Below are 22,080 nucleotides of genomic sequence, written 5' to 3'. Positions count from 1 at the left end.
TGCGGGTTCAGCCGCAAGATGGGGACAGGAGATGGAGCTCCTGCCCTGTCCTGGGGCTCTGCAGAGCAGCTTTGGGGCCAGTTGCTTCCAGCCCCATTACTGCAGTGTTCTCTGCCCCCATCCCACTGGGGCAGCCCCTGGTTTTGAGGGTGATGCAGCTGCAACTCTGCCCTCGTGCATCCCCCAGCCCGCAGCCCCTGGGGCTTTGGCAGCCCCCCGCATGGCTGAGAGCTAAACCAGACTGCAACAAGCTGCAGGCAACTTGCAGGGGAAGGGGCACAAATTCATCTTCCTAATGGAGCACTCTGGACTGCCTTGAAACTGAAGAGGCTAATCCCTTCTCCCTGCTCCCATGGCCAGGGAATTGCCCCCCTTTAGCGGCATAAGAAGGATGAGCAGAGCCATATTCCCTTCTCCCAGCCTGGCATCCCTGCTCCACGATGACAGGTCACTGCTTCCTCCCCATTCCCCTCCTCTGCCTCCCCCAGCTCCACTAAGCGCTCCTGGCTGCTCTGGGATGATGCAGGCGGGCGCAGAGTTCATGGGAGCCGTACCTGTGCTTTGTCTTCATCTGTCACCCCTGCTGACAGTCAGATCCATCTTAAACTGGGAGCGAGAGGGGAAGAGAGGGAAGCAATAATTAACCTCTGCGCGGGCCGCTCCCGAAATGCCGCGCTCTGGTGATGCACGAGGAGACGGCAGTGACACTTTTATTGCTGCTCCAGCGCTGTGCGGCGCGTGGAGGAGGTGATGTGGCCGGGCTGGGACACCTGAGGCTTTATTATGGCAGAGGATCCATGGGGCACGTGGCTCAGTTGAGGTGTGGGGTGGTGGTCTACATAGGCTTTGGGGAGAGATTTGGGGCTCTAGGTTGATGTGGTGATACATGACATGCAGCTGGACCTTGTCCTGGCACTGCTGGGACTGTCAGAGCAGTGGCAGCACTTTCCTGCATACCGATGCCCGCTCAGCAGCTGTTCCAGTTTCATCTATTAGAAAAGTGAGAGCAAATCAGTGCCAGCTATGCTTGCAGCCAAACCCCAGGTTGTGCCAATCCAACTCTTGGCACAACCAGGGAGGCACTAAGCCCAGGTGGGTTGACATCCTGGCAAGGGGCAGCACCCTGAACTGCAAGCATCCCAGTGAGCCCCAGAACAGAACACAGCCACTGCACTGAAGCAGATGTCACCTGTATGAGTTGGAGATGGGGGAAACTGAGTTATGGAGGGTGGGACTGATGTCTCTAAGTCTCATATCTTTCCCTCTTCTAATTGCAAGAGCATCTGCTGGGAACTAGTCAGCAGGCTGAGGAATGTCCGGCACCAGAGAAAACTAGCCAGTTTAACTTTGCAGGGATACTTCACCAGGGGCAGAGGGGGAAAACTCCCCTTAACACCATAACCAACCTGACAGGCTGCAGGCAGGGCCATGCACAAGTTCTGTCAGCTCCCTGCATCGAGCAACATGAAGCTTGACCACTCCCTGCACAGATGGGGGTTTAATCAGCCCGAGTTTAAGCACATGGGTGTTCAGTGCTAATCCAATTTTCCTCCATTCATTAGGATGGTTATTCATCACTTGGGAATGATGAAAGGCTGTGGGTGTGTGTGGGTGCTGGGGAGCAGTACTGCTTGATGCCAGCATGCGGTTGAGCATCCTTCCCATACTGACCACCAGCGGGGGTGGGGATGGTCCCTCAGCCCCTGAATTGCACCAAGGAGCGAGCTGGATGGCTCTGCTGGGGTCTGGGGCTGAGTTATCCTCAGGGTTACCCAGCAGCTGGCTGGGATAGGAGCTGATCTACAATGGAATGTACCAGGGTGGAGGGATGCTGGACTTGGAGAGGGATGGGAAGACATTTCCATGTCCCGAAGATCTTGCATGGAGGTTCTACTGCTCTCATTACCATGGAGCTGCCTCCTGGCGATAGGTCTGTGCTGTGGCTGGGAGCTGGCACATGGGGTGCTTTCCTCCCTCTGGACCCGAACACACTTTGAGATCCTGAGATCACCCCATTGGCATGGGGTCTCCTTTGCCTCCTCCTCCCACTTCTCTTTCCCCTCCACCAAGCATTGATCCCACTCCCACCACCCGAAGCCCAGCTCATGGCACCCGTGGGCTCCCCCCAGCCTCCTTCCATCCAGCACCCTCCTTTCCACGATGTGCCCCAGCCACGCAGAGATGCCCCAGCACCGGCACTCCTCTACCTTCCGAATGGGGCTGGTGGTTGTGTTTGACGGGAGCAATCCATCTCCATCACTGTAATGACCGTTCCCATTAATCGGCCATAAACTAATAAAGTAAGCACTTTCCCCTCCATCCCCGCCACCCCCCCTAAACTTCATTAAGTCTTTAGCACATTAATATGTCTTACTTAGTGTCTGCTTTGGCCTCTGATGTTGTTGGGTTTTTTTATTATTTTCCCTCTCTTTTTCTGTGGGTAGCAGGGGTTTACCTGCTGATGCTATTCCCTGCAGCCCTTAGGAAGCTCTGACAGCCTGGGCCATCCCCACGGCAGCAGCATGGTGCAGGCAAGTGGGAAAGAAAGGGAAAGGATGGGGGGTGGCAGAGTGAGGCGGGGATAAAAGATCCCGTACACCTCCAAATTAAATTTGTGATGCCTGGCATCAGATGGGCCCGCAGCCAGAGATTAATTCAACTGATCAAGTTATAAAGAGCGCTGCGGCGGGTAATCAATCTTGGAGCTGTCAGGCAAATAGGCAGCAGTATTAACCTGGCAGAGCTCGCACACATGCGCGCGCACACACGCAGAAGCCCTTTCAACTCCTTTTGCATGGAGTGTTATTTCCCAGTCTCTTTGGATTGGGAAGGGCTGGGGGAGGCGGGGGCAGCACCACTTTGCTCTCTTGTCCCATAGCCCAGCAACGGCCCCATAGAAGAAGAGCGTCATCCTCCCCCTTTCCGTCTCTAAAGGGTAGCACTTGGCCTTGAAGTTAGAAGTCTTTAGGGTCCGTTTTCTGGTGTCATCTGGTTCAGTGCAGGGTGGTTGGGGCAGGTCCTAGGTGATTGGTATATGGAGTTCGAATGGCCTCATATTGACTTGGCGGGGAGAAGGACGTTCCTGGGAAAGAATAGGGACAGCGTATGGGCTGTGAATGGGCTGTGAATGGGCAGCTTGGGAAAACGGCCAAAGAGCAGGGAGCCCTGCAGTGACTGAGAGACCCCCAGTACCCAAATAGGATCACTACCTGGAAATGATCCCCGTGTTGGTCTCAAGGCTGATTGAGGGAATGAAGGCAGGGCCCTATTCCCGATGGCCACTCTGACCCCATCCATGTGCAAGATCTTGGTTTGTGAAACCCTTCAGGCTCTGGGTGCTCCTCTGCCATGAGCCCTCCCTTTGATGTGGGCCCTGGAGGGCTGCAAACCCATGTGGAGCTTTTTGGTTTCAAGCTGTGCTGCCCCATGACCTATTCAATGCCTGAGTTCTCCTGCTGTCCTTCCCAGTACCAAAGCTGCGAGCCATCAGTGTGACACAGACAGGGCACATGGTCCAGGCTGATGGGAACACTGTGGCCTTTCCTGGAGGCTCAAGTGGGTTCTTCCAAACTGCATAGGATATTCTGAGAAACGCGTTGGGGTGGGAACCGGCGTCCCTGCAGGAGGGATGCTTTGCAAGCCAGGACCCTGGTCAACCATCTCAACATCCTCTCGCTCCCACGGTTTCCCTGAATGTTCCCTTCAAGGGCTGTCACTCAGCCTGGGCACCCGGCACAGCTACAGCTGGCAGCCAGCAATCCCGTCTGTGCCTGGAATGTATGGAAGTAGAGCGAGAGAGCTGCTCTTGGGCTTGGGATCCAAAGCAGATGGATGTAGGGGAAGGATCTCTGGGACCAACTCTCACCCAGTGCCAGCCACACGGCCAGAGGTCTCCTCCTCTCTGTGGGTCTCCTCCTCTCTGCTCAGAGTGCAAGGCCATGACTGGAGGCACCAGCACCCATCCCCCTCCTGCTGCCCCCGCCTCTGATTGATGTTGCAGCGTCTTCCCATCGACAAACACCTGTATCCTCCTCCAGCTACAGGGCTCCAGGCGAGGGGCCGCATCCCGCTGCCAACTGCTCCTGCTCAGCTCATGTTAGTGGATATTGGAACTGGTTGGTGCCAAAGTCTTCTCCAATTAATCTTCTCTCTCCCCTCCTCGCTAGGCTGAATCCTGGGGAGGATCCATCGATCTCAACGATGTCCAATGGAGCAGCTGGAGCTCGGCTGGAGCACCTTCTGCAGGTTGCTGGGCACCGGTGCGATGCTGTCTTCATATTTGATGGGATTATTAGCACTGGGTTTGGAGGAGGGGGAAAAGCAAGCACTAATTGATCTTGTAATAAAGTTAATAAAAGCTCTTATGAGCTTGCCCATTAAGAATAATTAAGGAAGGGCAAGGGAGGGGAGGAGAGTGATGGGAAACCCTTAGAGACTTGCTGGGGTCTGCAGCAATCCTTCCACCCTACACCGATCCCACAGGACTGTGCAATCTTCTTCCAGAGATGTTCCAGGAAAGGTTTGCAGCAGGTTCTGTGGACTGGTCAGGGATGGTCAGCTACACATCAGCCCTGACCTTTGTTCCTGGGCTGGTGGTGGATCCCCAGTAAAGACCAGCACCCCCAAACTGAATGCTGGTCTCCCACTGCTTAGCCATAAATGATTGGCAGAGGGACCCACAAGGAGGTCGGTGACATCTTAAAAGCTGCTGCAACATGAGCTGCCGGCTTGGGAACACCCATATGCTCTGCTGGGCCCCCAGCGGGGGGTGGCCAGGCCTTGCAGGCTCCAAATATTGATCATGGCTGGGATGCTCACGGAGCCTCTCCCATGCAGCCATGGCCAGATGTCACTGTTTGAAGTGGAGAGACGTGATCCCCAGCACTGCCAAAGCAGCAAGTGCTCTGCAGGGTCACCCCAAGTCCCCTCCCCATGTCTGTCATCACCCACAGGTGAGAGATCCACTGGTGGCCATGCAGGCTGGGCACATCATGTGTGAACTGAAGGGTGCAGCCCTTTCTCCCCGGTGAATACACGTGGCTAATGGGGCTTGGGATGCTGTGTGGTAATCCCGAGCAATGATTTACATTTAATTAGCCAAATGAATATGAAAATAGACTCTGCCCAAGAGCCTACTAATAACTTTCTGTGTTAATGGGTCGGACTCATATCACTCTGATCTGGCAGATCACAGTGCAGCAGGGGGTGAGTGCCTTCCCCTTTGCTTCCGCTTGTCCTGGTCCTGAATGCAGACTCCTCTGCTGATTTCTGGCTGCTCAGGAGCCTACCAGCACCTGTAATTGAATGCAGGGACTCCAGTCTGAGGGAGCAGCACTGCATTAATCACTGCAGCCTGGCGGGGCCAGACTGATAGATCTTCCTACCACGTAAAATAACTCATGTTAATCACTGCCTGCAATTTATCCTCTTCTCTGTCTTGTACATGAATTATTCAGGGTGATGCCAAGGCAAGGAAAGCTGTGTGAAAGTCCCATGACTGGTGCCAGTGACCCGGCTCCCCCAAAACAGAAGGGTAGAATGGGATGCAGTGGGACTGATCTGCCTTATGGGGACACTGCCCAATGGACAGCCCATCCTGTGGGCATCACATCCCACAGACAGCCAATAACATGGACAACTCCATCCCATTGACGACTCCGTTCCATGGACAACCCATCATATGGACTTTCCATCCCAAAGCCATCCCATCCCACAAACAGCCCATCTCCTGGGCATCCCATTGCATGGACACCCCATCCCATGATTCCCCCCCATTCTGCCCCATGGCTCTGAGTGAAGCTGGCATAGAGGCTGCCCATATCCAGGTAGGCATGCTGCAGATTTGTGGCTGAGGTCTTTGCTCTCAGGGAGGCAGCTGAAAATTAATTGCTCGGTCAACAGCCGCATGTTGAACTCTGCGAGCATCTCCACCTGGGCTGCTCGGACAGGCTCTCCTCCCATCTGTCTTCGTGCTGGCTGCAGGGCCGTGTCCGTCATTGGCGCCACGTTTGTTTTGCTGTGGGTATTTTGCTTTAGCCCCAATTACGCTCAGGCTTACACCAAAACAAACAAGCCATGGGACACGGAGGTACCTGCCAGGCTCAGACAGGCTGGTGCCGCGCCTGGCCCCGGGGCTGATAAAGGACCCACGGTGTCACTGTGCTGGAGTCTGGGCTTGCAAAATGTGACACGTTTTCTCCCAACAATTAATCACCAGGGAGCGAGCGGCACCAATTAATGGGTAATTGGCCCCATTTTCAGCCAGCTTTTCCGGGCCCAACTCCTGTCGTGTGCTATAGGATGGGCATCCCCATTGCAACGCCTGGTTGGGATGGGAGAGAAACCTGACGCTGCAGTGTCCAGGAGGGATCCTGTTGGAAATACCCATCTGACACTGCTTGAGATAAAGCAGGGCGGCCACTCCACTTGGGCTTATCAGCCACATTTCCTCCGGAGAGATCTCCATCAGCTTGGGGAGGAAACTACTGAATTTTTGTCTTTTTTTTTTTTTTTTAATTTCAGAAGGAAGAAAGGTTTCAGCTAGTTTGCGGGAAAAAGTATCATGCTTGGTCTGTATCTTGTTAGTGAGGAAAGTTCTAAAGTGGAAAATTGGTGACTGCTTTCTTCCAGTACCAGAAATAGAACACCTTAATATTATTTTTTTCCACAGCTGAGGTAAAGCTAAAAACTGCAGTCTGGAGATCAAGGTGGAGGAGAAGTTTTAAAGCTGAGAAAGAAGAAGTGATGCTCCTGGAAAGCTGCATTCTTCCTAATTGTCCAATGGAGACAAAGCAAAGCGCTGGCACAGCGTGGGGATTTTCCCATCTACTTCAAAGCAGATTTAATGAAATTCCTTTTTTTTTTTTTTTTTTTTTTTTTTTTCCAGTGAAAGACACACTGGAAGCATTTCCACAGTATTTGCAAAGCCTCTGCACATCTGGGAGGGCTGGTGCAAAAAGACAAGTGAGCACCAGGGGGCCTTCCCAGTGCACTGCCCCACGACTGCAGCACTTGGGGCTGCAATGGGCTCAAATGTTCCCATGAGCACAGCAAAAACACGGGAAGTAAACCCCTTCCCCAGTAATAACAACAATAGTAACAACAAATGAAGAAGCCTTCCCACAGCTGTAGGTATTTCATCCTGCCAAATGCTGAGCACCTGGGGCACAGCTCCATCTCAGCCATATAACCCTCAGCAGGGACATAGCTCTCCTTTAGCTGAGTTCTCTGAGAGGAAGGTGGCATTGCAGGGGATGCCAGCACTCAGTGCTGTCTTTCCTTTAAGTGCTGCTGACTGCAGGATGTAGGGCTCTTGGGGAGATTCTGCTCTCAAAGGTGAGGTCAGGTGTGGGAGGTGCTGGGCAGTGTTCAGGTGATGTATGGCTTTGTATGGGGTCAAGGCAGAGCTGGGGCTGCTTAGGTGCTCAGGCTCCTGCCTGCCCTCAAACTCCTGATGTCCTGAACTCTGCTTCACACTGAGACAAACCTTGTTCTTGGGTAGGAAATGCTGTGCTGTACCTGGAGCATATGATGCTCACATCTCCTCCCTGTCTGGTGCAGCAGGCAGAGGACAGGGAGCAGGTTAGCAGCCCACTTTGTGTCTGTTATCCCGGTCCCTGAAAGGGCTGCAGATGAACTAAGTGAGGGGCTGAGTAAATAAAGGATTGACCTTTCACCCTTGGGGGCCAGAGGGCAGCTCCAAACTAGTGTTAATGTGAAATGGAGAGGCAAACTTTGCAGGCTCTGGAGGAATTTGCCCTGGAAGCATCAAAGAAGGCAAAGGACTTGTGTGTCACGCTGTCTGCACCAACATGAGGTGATGGCCCTACCACCCATGGCAGTGGGTTCTGGTGGGGATACTGAAGCAGGTCTGAGGGAAGAGCGAAGGGGAGCTCAGTGGCTGGAGCTGAGTGTCCAACCAACATTTGGCCATCAATGAACCTATGGCCGAGTCATATGATAGAGGCAGAAGACCACAAGGGATGGGTGGGTCAATAAGAGGTGGCAGATGGATGCGGCCACTGGAGGGCAAGTGGATAAAGGGCACAGCTTGGAGATCTGGGGATTGGCAGAGAGGGGCTTAGGTTTGTTGGGGGTGTAGTTCTAATGGGGGAAGACTAGACAGTGTTTTCAGCTGCTGCTTTTCTTGGTTTCAGGGTAGTAATGCACCAATGCTCATAGGGGAGTCCCAACCTCAGATGGTGATGTGTGCTAACCCCAGAAATGTTGTCTATGGGCACTGCTCTTCCTGTGGCACAACTGATGCTGTGGTACTGTTGTGCAAACCTTTTCCCCAGAGTGAAAAATCCCCTGTCCCCCAAAGCACCCTGTTAAGAACTTCCACACCTCATTGAGCTGTTATTAATAGAGGGTTTGTTGAGTGTCACTGCGCAGGCATAAAATACATTAACATTATCATGTAATCTTATTTAGCAAACGGTTGTGCTGCTTTGCCCTTGGTAATTGCATTTGGGAGATGCAATATTTATGGAAGGGGAGAAGGAAATGTCTTGGCTCATCTCCTCCGAGCAGTAAAAGTGCTGAGGAAAATAAAAGGTGCCGGGAAGGATTGGGGGAACCTGGGACGGGGGTGTCAGAGCTGCAACGTCAGTGCTTGATGGGACTCTGAATCTGGGAGCTTTGCTGCTGAACCGCCCCTGGAACAGAGAGGGACGCAGATCCGGGCTTTGCTGGGACTTTTCCTCCTGTGTTGGACCCCAACGCTCCCCCCGGATCTCTGGACCTGGGGCTGCTCTGGGGTCCCGCAAGCTCTGCGGAGATTTATTCCCCAAACCGTCCCCGTTTGTAGCAGCACTTCACGATGGTGACTTGCGGAACCGAAACCACAGCATCACCTCCTCTCCCCTCGACGTGTGCTGGCGCGGTGTGTGTCCGCCTGCCGTCGGGCCCCGCCCGGGGTGTCTGCTCGGGGAGCCCGAGGGCAGCGATACTGGAAATCACAACTAATTGCAGGTGGAAAACGCAATTAATACACCTGGAAACACCGCAATTAATCAGTTTAATTTACAAGTGTGGAGAAAGCTGTTTGTGCAAACGCTCAATGGTGTTTAAACCCCCGGTAATCCCCCCGACTGGGTACGGTTTGTGCACTACGGAATGGGAACTGTGCTTGGAAACCTCGCTGCGACCGAACTTTCCATCATCTCCCTCTTTTTGGTCACAGGTAACCCCGAACCCACCCTGCGCTGTAAGAGGCAGAACTCTGCTTTCTTCCCGTGGGCGGAGGAAGAGGTGCGGAGCGCGGTGTCCCCCGCTTTAGGAGCAATGGGGACTCCGAGCGCGGCTCGTCCCCGTCCCCACAGCCCGAGCGGGGCGGTCCGGTCTCACCCGTGTCCCGTCCGTCTGAGGTGCCTCCGGCCCTGCTCTCCGAGGGCTAATACAAACAGCAGCAAATTAGGTTGAAGTTTACCCATTGGCTCTGCCGTGATTTCTATTTGCTTTTTGTGTGCTAATTAACCTCGGGGAGGGAAAAAGAGAGGAAAGAAAAAACCCAAACAACAAATAAACAAACACGAGGAGGGTTTGGGAGGTTTTACGGCTAAGCCCGTGACAATGTTTGCAATAATTATAAGACAGTTATTATTGGATCTTCTTGTTAGTGAAAGCTGCTCTGGTAGCGGAGCCGGGCGTGCCGCTCCCCGTCCGCACGCCCTTTGCGGAGCTACCCCTGCCCCCGGGGGCTGCTTTTAAGCTGCGAGGAGGGAGCGAGGGGAAGAGACAAAAATCTGTTGGCAAAACAGGACTTTGTCTGATCGCGAAAAGGCCCGGGGGCTGGAATAGGCTGTAGACAAAAGCCGCTCCCCCGGCAAACAAACATGCGGGGCAGCTGCCGGCAGCCCCGACAGCACGAAGCCACCCGCTCGGTCGCGACAGGCCTGGCTGTCGCAGGGGGCAGCGCTTCGGGAGCCCACGCGTGCCCCCTCGCTGAATTTGGAGCCGCAATTAGCTGGCACGAGAGGTGTGTAATTAAGCCGGGAGTTATTAACGGGGCGGAGCCCCCGGTGTCCCTCGTTGCCGTCGGTGCCCGCGGGGGTGGCGGCCAGACGTCGTTCATTAGCGGGGCTGGTGCGGGGCGGGTGGCCGAGGGGAGGGGGCTAATGGGATTTCACGCATTTCTGCACGGTGGGGAGAGGGGCTGCTGCCGCAAGACCAATAACTTCTTGGCAGATGCTCCTCCGGCGAGCGGGAACGTTGAATATTCATGGTGTGCCCTCGGGTGCTTCAGCCCCCACCGTCCCGTCCCCTCCGAAGGGACCCAGCGCGGTGATTTTGTCTCCGTCGGCCCGCCGGCCTGTTGCGTGCCCTTGTGCCAGGAACAGAGGGCACACCGCACTGGGAAGCACTGGGATCCCTCAGCTCCGACGTGCGGCCCAGAGCTCCGCTCCCCCGGCCCCGCCGCCCTATGAGCTCCGAACAGTTCGCTCGTTTGTAACCATAAAGGGGAGAAATATCGGTGCGGGTGAAGTTTGCGCGGTGCCGCGGATCCCGCAGCGCCGGGCACTTTATACTCATTAAGTGCAGCGGCGCTAAGTCATTACCGTAATAAGGAGATATGCTGAATACAAGGGGCCACGTTTCCAAAGCCATAAATTACAGCTGTCAGTGCGTATTCGAGGGATCAACGGAGCTGGGAGTAATTATTTACGGCGTGCTTTATAGAACAATTAAAAATTCCCCAAATGGTGTTAATTGCTTTCAGGAAGAGCGGCCCACCCTTTCCGAGCCCGAGGAAAGCCGCTGCGCGCCCGGCCCCGACGGGGCGGGGGCTTTGGGGGCCGCTGCTCGATGAGGGAAACGAGATTCGGAGCTACGAAACCCGCACGGCTTCGGCCGCTGCAGGGAACCGGAGGGAAGGCGTTCTCCTCGGCCTCTGTCGCGACAGATCGCTACGGGCCGAGGCGTGGCGGCTCTCGGAGGGGGCGCGACTCGGCCCCGCATGTGCTGTGTTCGGTAATTGATTTTACAGGGGATGGGGAGGGAGAAAAAGAACTTCGGCGAGTGATGGATGTGCGGAAGGGTGAATAATCGCCCGGGGTCGGGAGAGCCCCCCAGGCAAAAGAAATGAACGAATTAAGGAAGGAGAAAGGGAAGGAGACGCCCGGGGGTTGGGGTGCCGCTATTGAGGTGAGGTCTGCCCGCAGCCGTCGCTCGATCCGATTTTAGGAAATAGGGAAGATGTTGCAAGTTCCTGAAAGTGCTGCTCGAAACGCAGTCTTTGGAGGAAGAGCAGCGCTTGCTGGGACGCTGCCAAAGTGCCAGGCGTGCCACTTTTGTCCCCGGTCCCCGCAGGAGGGCTTTGTGTTTCGCAGCAGCTGCCGGGCCGGGGGCAGCTCGCAGTGCTCCTGGGAGCCTCGAGCTCTGGAGAAGAGCGGTGTCCGAGGGGGAGCCCTCGAAATTCAGCAAAGCAGAAGGAAATGGGAGCGGAGGGTGGAGGTCAGGCCCCGGTTGGGCTGTCCCTCTCGGCTAGCAGGAGGCAGATGCACCGGATCAATGAGAAAACCTGAGAAAGGGTCCCAGACCTTTGTGGGAGGAGGAGAGAGGGAGGCTCGTCTCCACAACAGGGCTTTTCCCAGTCCCTTACCCCGAGCTGCTGAACCACTGCTTTGGGAGCCTGTTCCTGGAGCTGCTCAAGGATGGATGAGGGGGAGCAAAAGTTTCAAGGCTGTGAGGAGAGTGTAAGGCTGAGCTGACTGTTCTGGGACACCTCTGCCACCAAGCTATTCATTTGTAGGGGCACTGGATGCACCTCAAAGTGAGTGCTGATTCTCATTTTCTCTCCTCCAGGAATATGAATCTGAAAGCACCAAGACTGGCCCTGGCTTGGCCGGGTGTTAGAAACTGCAGCACTGCATGCAAACCCCCTTCAGTCCCAGAATTAGAGAGCTGAATGCAGAAACAAGCTGCCAGTTCTCACAGCCCGTTCTCACAAGGCAGGGCATTTCTAGAGCCTTGTGCTCCATGGCTCTTTCAAGCCCCAGCCACGGAAAGCCCTTGGGGAAACTGAGGCCAGGAGCAGTTTCAGCTGGAGCATCTGAACCAGGTGTTGCTGTGGGGCTGAGACAAGCAGTGCCCATATTCCCAATGCTATGAGCTGCATGGCTTCCCCAAGGCTGCAGGTGAGGTCTGTGGCCTGTGCAGGAATTAAATCCTGGGGTTATGCATCATCCCCAAACTCATCAATAATTCCCATCGACTTCCAGAGGTCTGAAACCCCAGCTGCCCCACATGTGTAGGGGCAGGAGAAGAGGCTCAGGCTGGTCTCTGGAGAAGGATAAAGGCAACAGCAGCCTTGGGGGACTAGAAGGCCCCTGCTTGGGTGCAGCCCCTGGACCCGCTGGCCCCAGCCCTCGCTCCCTCCCTCCCTTCCCAGCTCCTCCTAACCACAAGGACTTTGGTTGATGGAGCTGGCGCCAGCGAGTTCCCTGAAGAGTTCAGAAGTCAAGAACTGAGGCAGGTATGGGGAGGGGGGAAACCTGACCCCGGCAGGCGGGGGATGAGGCGGCCAACTGGGCACCGAGCTGGGCATGGGACTGCCAGGAGCTGCTGCCCGCTGTACCCCTATAGTGTCCCCACAGTATCCCTGCAGTGTCCTTGCTGTGGGGTTGTGGTGATAAGAAGGCCCCCAGTGAGGGTCTTGGGGTGCCACAGCAGCCTGATGCTGGGATGTATGGGTGGACAGATATGCAAGAACGCAGCTGTGCAAGTGACTATGGAGATGTGGAATTGAGGGGCAGCATGATGAACAAAATACTCATCTCCCTACAGGCAGGTGCAGGAGGTGGTGGCAGTGGTGTGCATGGAGGCACAGTAGAGACAGGGATAAAACAGGACACAGCCAGGAGCAGCAGGCACCCCTTCAGCCCTCGCCCTCGAGGAGCAGAAGGAACCAGTTTGTGACTTGGCCAACGAGGTCCCACGGCAAAACCTCACAGCACAGGAAGGTAGGCCTGGGTCCCCGCTGCCTCCTCCTGTGCTTCCCCCTCCAAGGGCAGCTCCGTCCTGGCCTGGGCATTTGTGGGGACCTTCCATCTGTGCCTCCATTCAGGGATTTGGCAATAGGGACACATCCTCCTGCTCAGCTTTTGAGAGGTGCTGAGATTTGAAACTGAGAAAACCCATCTGGAGAAAGGGGAGAGGCAGAGGTCCACCAGAGCCGTTGCTGCTCTCCTTTCTCACCAACTCCAGGACCAAAAGCCCCCTCCTGCCCCACACCGGGTCCCACTGTTGCTCAGGGGGGAGAGCACTCTCTTCCTGAGTCTCCCTTGCCCACCACAACATCTCCATACTGCCCTGCACACACCCAGCACAGCAGTGCTGCCTTTATAGGGCCGAGCTGGGTGGTGATTTTTTTTTTTTTTCATTTTAAGGGGGGGCTGGGGAAGAAGAAACTCCTTTTCTCGTGTGCTCCTCTCCGCTGTCATTCACTCGGCTCCTTTCAGCATGCAGCCAATGGAGAGTGAGGGCCTGGGAGCAGCAGGCCTTGGGTAGTGTGATTGATGGGCAAACAGGACGGAGGGGCTCTCGCACACGCACTCCGCCGCGCTCAGCTCCGCGCCGCGGGGCTCCGGCCCTACGTTGCCGGCGGGGGCTTCGGCTCCTGGTCCTCGCGTGTCGGTGCGTGGGTGCCTCGGGGGTGCTGGTGTCTTGGGTGGGGGTGTGAGGTGCCATTGGGATCCGAGGGTCACGGGCTGTGGGCTGCGTCTCCCGCGTGCGCCCCGGCGATGCGTGGCTCTGAGCGTGGGGCTGGCTTGCAGCGGTCTTGCGTGGCTCTGTCGCGGTGTCCCGGGGCGCGCAGCTGCGGCGCGATGGGTCTGAGAGCGTAGTGCCTGCCCGCGCCCGGCTCCTGCGTTCTGCTGCCGCGTTTTGGGGTCTGCGCCGCTGTGCCGGGGTCCGGCGGAGTGGCCCTGGGGCTCAGTGCGCGGCTCCGCTGCCGGAGCGAGGACGGACGGCGGAGTCATGGAGCACCTCGGGGCTCACCACTTGCACCAAGGCCAAGCCGAGCCCATCAGCTTCGGCATCGACCAGATCCTCAACACGTCGGAGCCGGGCAGCTGCATGGTGTCCCACTCGCGGCTGCAGGACTCGGCAGATTACGGCCTGGGTTGCATCGTGGGCAGCGCCTACAACACGGTCACCGGCGGCTACGGGGCGAGCGGCGGCGGGGCCGGAGCCTACGGCGGCACTTCGTGCAGTATGGGAGCCTTGCCCGGCTCCTACAACGTGAACATGGCGGTGAGCATGAACGGCAACGCTTTGAGCTCGGCCGGGGGGGTGATCCGCGTCCCGGCCCACCGTCCCGTAGCCGGCGGTGTGCACCAGCCCCTCTCCGCCGCCGTGCCGCCGGTGAACGGCATGAACAGTCTGACGGGGCTCACCTTCCCCTGGATGGAGAGCAACAGGCGGTACACAAAGGACAGGTTCACAGGTGAGTCGGGACCCCCTCCACGCTCCTCTCCTCGCTGGGCAAGCAGGAGCCGGCGCCGGGCCGCGCCGGGCCGTCGGGGCTGGAACAGGCCGGGAGCGCGAAGGGGTGGGAATGCGGGAGCGTTCCGGCTGCCCTGCGTTTCATTGTCGTTAGTATTATTATAATTCTTGGGGAAAGGCGGAGAACTCCTCGAGCGCCCGCACAAGCACCCACCCAAAGTTGCCTCGTCGATCGAGGCGCCGTCAGTAGACCCGGCCCGGCGGAGCGCGGCTGTCCCGGTCCGTGCGACCGCTTCGGTCCCCTCGTGCCCCGCGTCCCCGCTGCGCTCAGCCCTTTCTCGACAAACGGGGACTTTGCACAGCCCCGAGCGGGGTTGGAGCCGCTTCCCGGAGCCGCCGCCTTTTCCAGGTGTAGCCGCGCTCGTTTATTATTTTCGGGTTTTTTTTTGTTGTTGTTGTTTCCCCTAACAAAGCAAAAACTCCAACAATGAAAATAAGGGGGAAAAAACACAACAACCAAAAAAAAACCCAAAAACAAAAAAACACCAACAACGAATTCGTAACTGGAAAAATTTTATCGGCCGCGGCACCGGGACCGCTTTTGTCCAAGTTCCCGTTTCGTTTCGCTTCGCTCGCGCTTGGCCCCGTCCCGGCGGCCCCGACCCTGCCCAGCCGCAGAGCTCGCGAACACCGCGGGTTTTACCCAATTAGTATGATTTTTTTTTTCTAATTATTATTTTCGTGAAGAAAAACAAACGAAACGAAACGAAACAAAAACAAAAAGCGAGTCCCGTTTTCAACGCTCCAAGTTATTTTTTGGGTACGAAACGAGCAGGCAGGCCGGTTACCGCCGCGCCGCACCGAAATTACCTCCGTTCCCGATCGTGCGGGACGAGGAACACTGGGCCGGGCCCCCTGCAACGTTCCCGGATCGGAGCTTTGGGGCCGGGCCGGGCCGGACTGCGGGCAGACAGCGGGACCCTCTTCGTCCCCAGACTCCCACTCTCCGCTGCTTCACTGTTGCTTTTTCGTTTCTTCCCCAAAGCGCCGTGCTGCCCCTCCACCCCAACCCCGCCATTCTTGTCGTTTTTTTTTTTTTTCTTTCTTTCTATCTTTCTTTTTTTTTTTTCCTTTTTTTTCTTTTTTTTCTTTTTTTAATTTTTCGGCCTTAAGGGCCGCAGAAAACCGGGTGGAAGCCGTGCGAGGAGCTGCCTGCCCCGCTGTGCCCGCAGCTCAGCGGCCGCCCCGGGCTCTCCCCCGCCTATATGGCCGCCGAGGTCGGAGTTCGGTGCCCGGCTGCGATCCTCCGCCCGTGCCCATCTCTTCTCCGCGGCTCCACAGTGGGGGGGTCCCCAGCCCAGCGCCCGGGTGCCGGAGCCCTTGTGCTGATGTGTCGCTGCTTGCTTCTTTGCCTCTCATCCCCCCTTCCATGTCCCCCCCAGTGGCCCTCTCACCCTTCACTGTAACACGCCGTATAGGTCACCCCTACCAGAACCGCACGCCCCCCAAGAAGAAGAAGCCACGCACGTCCTTCACCCGCCTGCAGATCTGCGAGCTGGAGAAGCGCTTCCACCGGCAGAAGTACCTGGCCTCTGCTGAGCGTGCAGCCCTGGCCAAGGCCCTCAAGATGACGGACGCACAGGTGAAGACCTGGTTCCAGAACCGGCGCACCAAGTGGAGGTGAGGGACTGGGGGCTGCAGTGCGGGGCCGGTTCTGGGCTGGGGGATGCGGTGGTGAGGCACTACGGGGTCTGCGTGTGTGTGTATGCGTGGAGGTGCCTTGGTGTACGCGCACGGATGGTGCGTATGTGTGCGTGCACAGCTGTGTGCGTGCAAGCAGGGCATGTGTGCATGGCTGCACGGTGTGAGTGCATCTGTGTGTAGGCCACGTGTGCGTGGGTATGCACGTGGTGTGTGCACATGTGTGACCCTGCACACAGACCCTGTGAACCAGCTGTGTACACGTGGATGTGCATGCGGTCAGCGTGTGTGTATTCAGCGTGAGCACAGGGAGTGTGTGCAGACAGATGCATGTGTGTGAAAGGGTGGTAGGCACACGGTGCACGTGTTCCTGGGGTGCAGTATGTGGGACCCTCAACCTGGCAGGGAGCCCCTGGGGGACCCGTCGGGAGTGACAGCTGTAGCTGCAAGGCCCCAGTGCCGCATAGGCAGTGGGACCCTCTGGGACCCCTCTATGCTGGATGGTACTGGGGGGCCTGGGCTGGGTCCTGCACCTGGTGCTGTTGGATATGGGGCCCTGCATATGCTCAGATTTTGCCCCCCGCAGGGCTTACTGCTCCTCCTTGTAAAAGTGCATTTTTTCCTCCTGGATGTGCCAGTACATGCGGGCAGGAGTGGAGGAGGTCAGGCTCTCATGGAGCTCCCAGGCTGTGCCCCATGTTGCAGCTTCCCAGGGTGTTCCTGGAGAAGCAATCAGCTTTAGCGACAGGCTGCAAAGCTGAGTGAGGGGCAGCTGGGTGCTGGGGGGGGCTGTACAGGTGCAGAAGAGAGGCATCTTTTGCTTTTCCAATGTGCAAGCTGCCTGAATGGGTGCACACTGCCAAAGCAAAGGGTTCCAGGCAGGAAAATGGGGCCATGCCTCCCCCCCCCTTTTCCAGATGGATACTCCACGCACAAAAGGCTGAATCCTTCCATAGGATACTCAAACTGATCCTGGGTATTTTGCAAGTTAAAGCTTCACTCCTGGCTGTTTCTATATTTTCTTCAACATGGAGGAAATGGGCTTCCCCAGGAGCTGCGTGGGCTTGAATGAGAAATGGGGGATAGGAGCTTGAAACCAAGGGGTGAACCCTCAGCAGTTTCCTCTCATAAAGAGCCCATGGAGGAGCAGCTCCTCCAGCACAGGGAAGCTGTGGGCTGAAGAGGTTTCTGCTGGCTAAGATAGAGGTCCTGGAGGAGGAGGAACAGCCCTGTACAACAGGGTCAGCTGTCTTCTAACCTGGTTTCCTAAGGAAGTGAGGCAAATGCGGCTTGGCTGGCTCTCCTTGCGTCTGTCAATACTCTTTGCGTCTGTTGGCTAAGTTCAATCCCCTTTGGCAGGGGAGCAGAGGATACAAACCTATTCATACACTTGACAAAGAAAAATAGCTGGGCGAAGAGAAAGGAATGACTGGTTATGTCACAGGGAAAGGCTGCAGCCTGACCTCAGCCACAGTATTAGACATGGGAGAATCCACACGAGCCTGAGCTTGAATAAATAAGGGCTACGGGACAGCTCTAACTGTGCCTGAAGCCCCTTCCCCGTTTGCATCCGTGGGAATGAGGTGGCTGAGTGTTCCCCTCCCCAGATTTGGGTGCTCACTTGAGACACGGGCATGATGTTCAGTTCCTTCCTCAGACCGAGCAGATCTGAACCTGCAAACCCCAGCCTGCGGCAGAAGGGCGAGCACACAGCTGGGTACTGGTGGCATCATGCTCCAGCTGCCCGGCTGTGGGGCTCTCTGTTCCCAACCCCAGGAGCATCTCCTCCTTATGCAGGCAGTCGTTAAAAATTCATTGCAGTGCAGACTGAGCTGCCCCGGTGCCACGAGAGCCCCCGTCGCCGGGATGTGTGACACAGGGAGATGTTGACACTGTGATGAGAGCAGGGACTGAGCCGTGAGCCACACGGTCCCTGTGCACACCTGGTGGCCTCGTGCTCCGTGTCCCCAGCCCTGCTCCGGGTGTCACCACTGCACTCAAATCTGCCACCTCCAATCCCTATGGAGGAAGAAGACAAGATGACTTGTGTTCCCTGCGAGTTGCTAAATTAAAAAGCTGTCATTACCCCTGTCTGTAAGCAAGGGAAGGGTGTCAGGGATGCTCCCCGATGGGAACTGGGGCACTACAGGTTGCAGCCATCGAGGCAGGGATGTGGGATTTTCCTTGCAGATTTAAGTATGTTTAGGACATTCCTCTCCCATCCCCTCCTCCCAGACACTCCAGGGCTTGGACCTGCAGGGCATCTCCGCCAGCCTCCCCCCTAATCCACCCCCTGGCGGGCTCAGCTCTGCCTCTGTCATTCCAGACAGACGCGTGTCTGACCTGTTCTTAAAAACTGCCTCCTCTGCCCTGCCCAGTCAGTGTGTTCTGGCATTTGGTTGTTCTCATTGCTCTGTGTGTTTCTAGTATTTAGGCTATGTTTGGCTGCTTGCAAGGCATGATTTTTGTCCTGTTTACTCCTTGCATCTGCTTGCTTCCATCTCAGTACTGCAGCCCAGGGAAAGAGGTGGCAGATTTGAGTGTGGGGTAGGGGTGGGATGCTGCCTGTCTCCCCCTCTGCCAGGGTACTACAGAACCCTCTGAGGCATCCCCTGGGTCCCTGCTGCAGCACTGCAGGAAATTGCACTTTGTGGTCCCCTCTTTGTTCCTTTGGGTGCTTTAATTCCTGTGTGGATTTCTCCCAGGGCCGGAAATAAAGTGGAGCTTTTCACCTCTTAGCCTGGGGGAGTGATTATTCCTTAGGTAAAAGAAGCTATCCACAGCCCGCAGTGCATGGGGCATACCAGCAGTTTGTGGGGATGGGGTCATGGCTGTGTCCCCAGCCCCTCTTTTCTTCTCCATTCCCCACAACTCCCTGATGGCTGCCTTTCTCCTAGGAGGCAGACAGCGGAGGAGCGGGAGGCCGAGCGGCAGCAAGCGAACCGCATCCTCATGCAGCTGCAGCAGGAGGCCTTCCAAAAAACCATCAACCAGCCCATCCAGGCCGACCCCATCTGCGTGCACAACTCCTCTCTCTTCGCCCTGCAGAACCTCCAGCCCTGGTCTGACGACTCCACCAAGATCACCAGCGTCACCACCGTCGCCTCCGCCTGCGAATAAGGGCTGGCACCTGCGGTGTCCCCTTTGTCACCGGGCACACGTGCGTCCCATGGAGCATCCCTCTATGAGGACCGATGGGGAAGGGAAATTTGCCCCCCAAACTCTCCCCGCCCGCAGGGCTGCAGAGCGGCAGCGGCTCGCCTCCCCCCAGCCCTTTTGTTCTTCCAAAAGTCTCTGGTGCCGGCCTCAAACTTCCTGACGCGCTGCCAGACAAAGCTGAGCCCTGACAGACGTGGCCGCGGGCGAGCGCCCGGCTGGAGGAACTTCCTCTGTGTTCTGCAGGACTTGGGACACCCCATAGGACTATATGTATATATGATGTGCGTCTGTAGGTACGCGCTTTGGACTGATTGGAACAAAAGGACGCGGCTCCCTGGGAAGCGTGTCTGTGCAGCCAGGCACCATGCTGGGCCCTTGGCACTGGAGACGTTTGGGGATGCAACAAATGGAGAAAGCCACCCATCTCTTGGCCTCCCAGCAGCAATTTCTGCTGGCAGCAGTGGCGAGCCCTTCGGATCTCACCTAGCAGCGTCTCCTCCCCTTTTTCATTAATTTTTTTCCTGCGAGGGGGGAAGAAGCGAAGGAACTGACAGCCTCCTGAGGACGGTAAATGTGATATCTCAATTGCACCAAGAGCCCAAACTGTCCCTGGCCGCCACGGCCGCGGCGCCGATCAGCCCGGGCTTTAATAATGAGGAGAGCCCGGCTGGCAGGGCTGCTGCCGCTCTGCTCCGTGGGTTATTTCCATATCATTTGCAAAGCGTGGCCCGATGGGTTGTTTTACCCCTGTCCCTTTATGAGGCGGTTTGCGAGGGCGAAAATCGATTTCACTTCCGACTTTGTTGTTTCTTTAATTGTTCTGAGGGAATGAGACACAATTAAGCAAAGCACTTCCTATAGCGAACGCCGGGAATATATAGATATTATATATACAGTATATATTTTTCAGTTACTTATAATCTAAAACAGCACTGCCAATTTAAACAGCTAGTACAGGCAAGCAAGCAGAAATCCTATTTTCAGTGAGATTTTTTTAAGGCTTTTTTTTTTTTTTTTAAGTTATGCACTTATAAGGTGTTTTCTGTGTATTCATTTTATAAAGTGCTTGTGTAATTTATGTGGAAACGAAAAATAAAAGATGAAAAAAAAAAAAGGTCTCTGGGGTACTGAATAAATCATGGAGTGCTTTGCGCTTCCCTATTAGATCCCAGAGAGGAGACGTGGATCGGAGCTGGCGCGGGAGGCTCGGCTGCTTAAGATGAAAATAGAGTTAGTGTTTTTTCCGTTTGGCTTTGCTTAAGTCTGCTGGGTTTGGGAGCTCTGGGTGGGTTCAGCTCCCCGTCCCAGAGCTGTTTGTAGGCTCTGGCTGTGCATAGAGCACCTGTGTTAATTGCAGGAACTGTGGGGCTCTGCCTTCAGCGCGGGTGGGGAAATTCCCTGAGCGGCGCACACAGCACTGGGGCTGGCTGTTAGCAGCGGGTCTGTGCAGAAAGCAGGGCTGAAGGGAAGGAAACCTCCAGCAGCAGCAGGGGGAATTATTCCCTGATGGGGAATTACTCCGTGTTCCGTCCGCGCTCAGCTGGTTCTGGGACATCACCCCGAGCAGGAGGAGGAAAACCCTATGGGTGGGAAAGTTCCATCCTGCTTCCCCCAAGGGAGACCCCCAGGGATGTGACCTTGGCTCCAGCCCGGCCCTTCCCTCAGAGCTGGGGCTGTGTGAGGATTGCAACCCGGCTGGCCCCAGCTCCTGGCCAGAGAAATGCCACCATGAAGATCAGGGCTCGGTCCTGGGGTGGGCAGTGCAGCCCAGGGAGGTTGAGAAGAGATAGTACGAATAAGCCATTTGCTGGGGTTTGGTTTTGTTTTCCCCAAACCAAATATTGCAGGGTCGGATTCGGTACTTGTGGTCTTTCAGGATTTTCCTACCCTGCAGTCCAACACAAAAATGAGTGCAGAGAGAAACATCTGCAGAGGTGGAAAGACTAAAAGCAAAAAGAAGAGGGGAAAAAAGTGGAAAAAAAAAGAAGAGAGAAAGCACAGGAGCACAGATTTGGGGGGATATCTTTAAAAGATACCCACTTACAAAGAAACTGAATAAAACAAGTCATGGGTGGTTTTATTTTTTTTTTTTCAGATAAATTGAGAAAAGCCTTTTGTTTAAATTGTTTGATGCCACAGTGAGATCTGCAGGAGCCGGCCAAGCTCCGTGTTCAGTGCGTGCCCAAGTGGGATGGCTGTTCTTCGGGCCTCACCTCCAGGAGGCATTGCTGCCTGGGGCCGGGGCTCACGTTCTCCTCTCCAAGGTTTCCCTGCAGAAAAAAGAAACCGACGGCCGCGAAATAAATACAGAAGGGATCACACCGCTCGCCGTTGATATTAAAAGTGTTTTCTATTTTATTATCGTGACACATCAATATCTTAAAATCTAATTCCAAGACAGCCATTTTATAATATCCACATTACTCGTTTCGTATTCCAAAATGTTTCCCAGCAAAGCTGAATGTATGATAATGCACGTTGGAGGGCGTGTGCTTAGATACAATATTTAGCTACACCTTCTGCTAGAGACTGTTGACTTCCTCCTTTTCTTATCAATCTTTCCTGTTTTAAAAAAGACCAAAAAGAAAAAAAAAGAGGATCTCGGTATGAAACAACAATGTATGTAACATTAGAGACGGAAGAATTCTTGTCTGGTCTTTCTGGCAGCAATTGCTGCTGGAAGGGGTTTCTGTTAAAGTGTTTTTTTCCTGGATTCATTTTTAAAATTGGTTTTGTGGTGAGAGGATGTTGCTATCTGCATACACGATGGGCTGT

General features: G+C 55.5%; 1 protein-coding gene across 5 annotated transcripts; it reads left to right on the top strand.

The window, feature by feature from the left end:
* Positions 1-9,801: 9,801 nt before the first annotated feature.
* TLX1 (T cell leukemia homeobox 1) lies at positions 9,802-20,414 on the top strand. 5 transcript variants are annotated; one of them, XM_090145407.1, is made up of 4 exons: positions 9,802-9,979; positions 12,787-14,446; positions 15,888-16,125; positions 19,044-20,414. In XM_090145407.1, exons 2-4 carry the CDS (start codon positions 13,978-13,980, stop codon positions 19,264-19,266), a joined length of 930 nt encoding a protein of 309 aa, XP_090001533.1. In that variant the 5' UTR covers positions 9,802-9,979; positions 12,787-13,977; the 3' UTR covers positions 19,267-20,414. The 5 variants fall into 5 exon arrangements, with proteins under 5 accessions (XP_090001533.1, XP_090001536.1, XP_090001535.1 ...); XM_090145410.1 differs by lacking the exon at positions 9,802-9,979 and adding an exon at positions 10,721-10,971; XM_090145409.1 differs by lacking the exon at positions 9,802-9,979 and adding an exon at positions 11,790-12,475.
* The last annotated feature ends 1,666 nt before the right edge of the window (positions 20,415-22,080 follow it).

Source organism: Phasianus colchicus, chromosome 8, assembly GCF_987193195.1.
Source record: "Phasianus colchicus chromosome 8, bPhaCol1.hap1.1, whole genome shotgun sequence".
Taxonomy (NCBI): Eukaryota; Metazoa; Chordata; class Aves; order Galliformes; family Phasianidae; genus Phasianus; species Phasianus colchicus.
Note: the sequence above shows the minus strand (reverse complement) of the source record. Positions and strands in the feature narration are given on the sequence as shown.

Coding starts and splice junctions, on each gene's coding strand:
- TLX1 (XM_090145407.1), top strand. CDS start 13,978: ATGGAGCACCTCGGGGCTCACCACTTGCACCAAGGCCAAGCCGAGCCC. Junction 14,447..15,887: donor CACAAAGGACAGGTTCACAG/GTGAGTCGGGAC, acceptor TGTCCCCCCCAG/TGGCCCTCTCACCCTTCACT. Junction 16,126..19,043: donor AACCGGCGCACCAAGTGGAG/GTGAGGGACTGG, acceptor CCTTTCTCCTAG/GAGGCAGACAGCGGAGGAGC.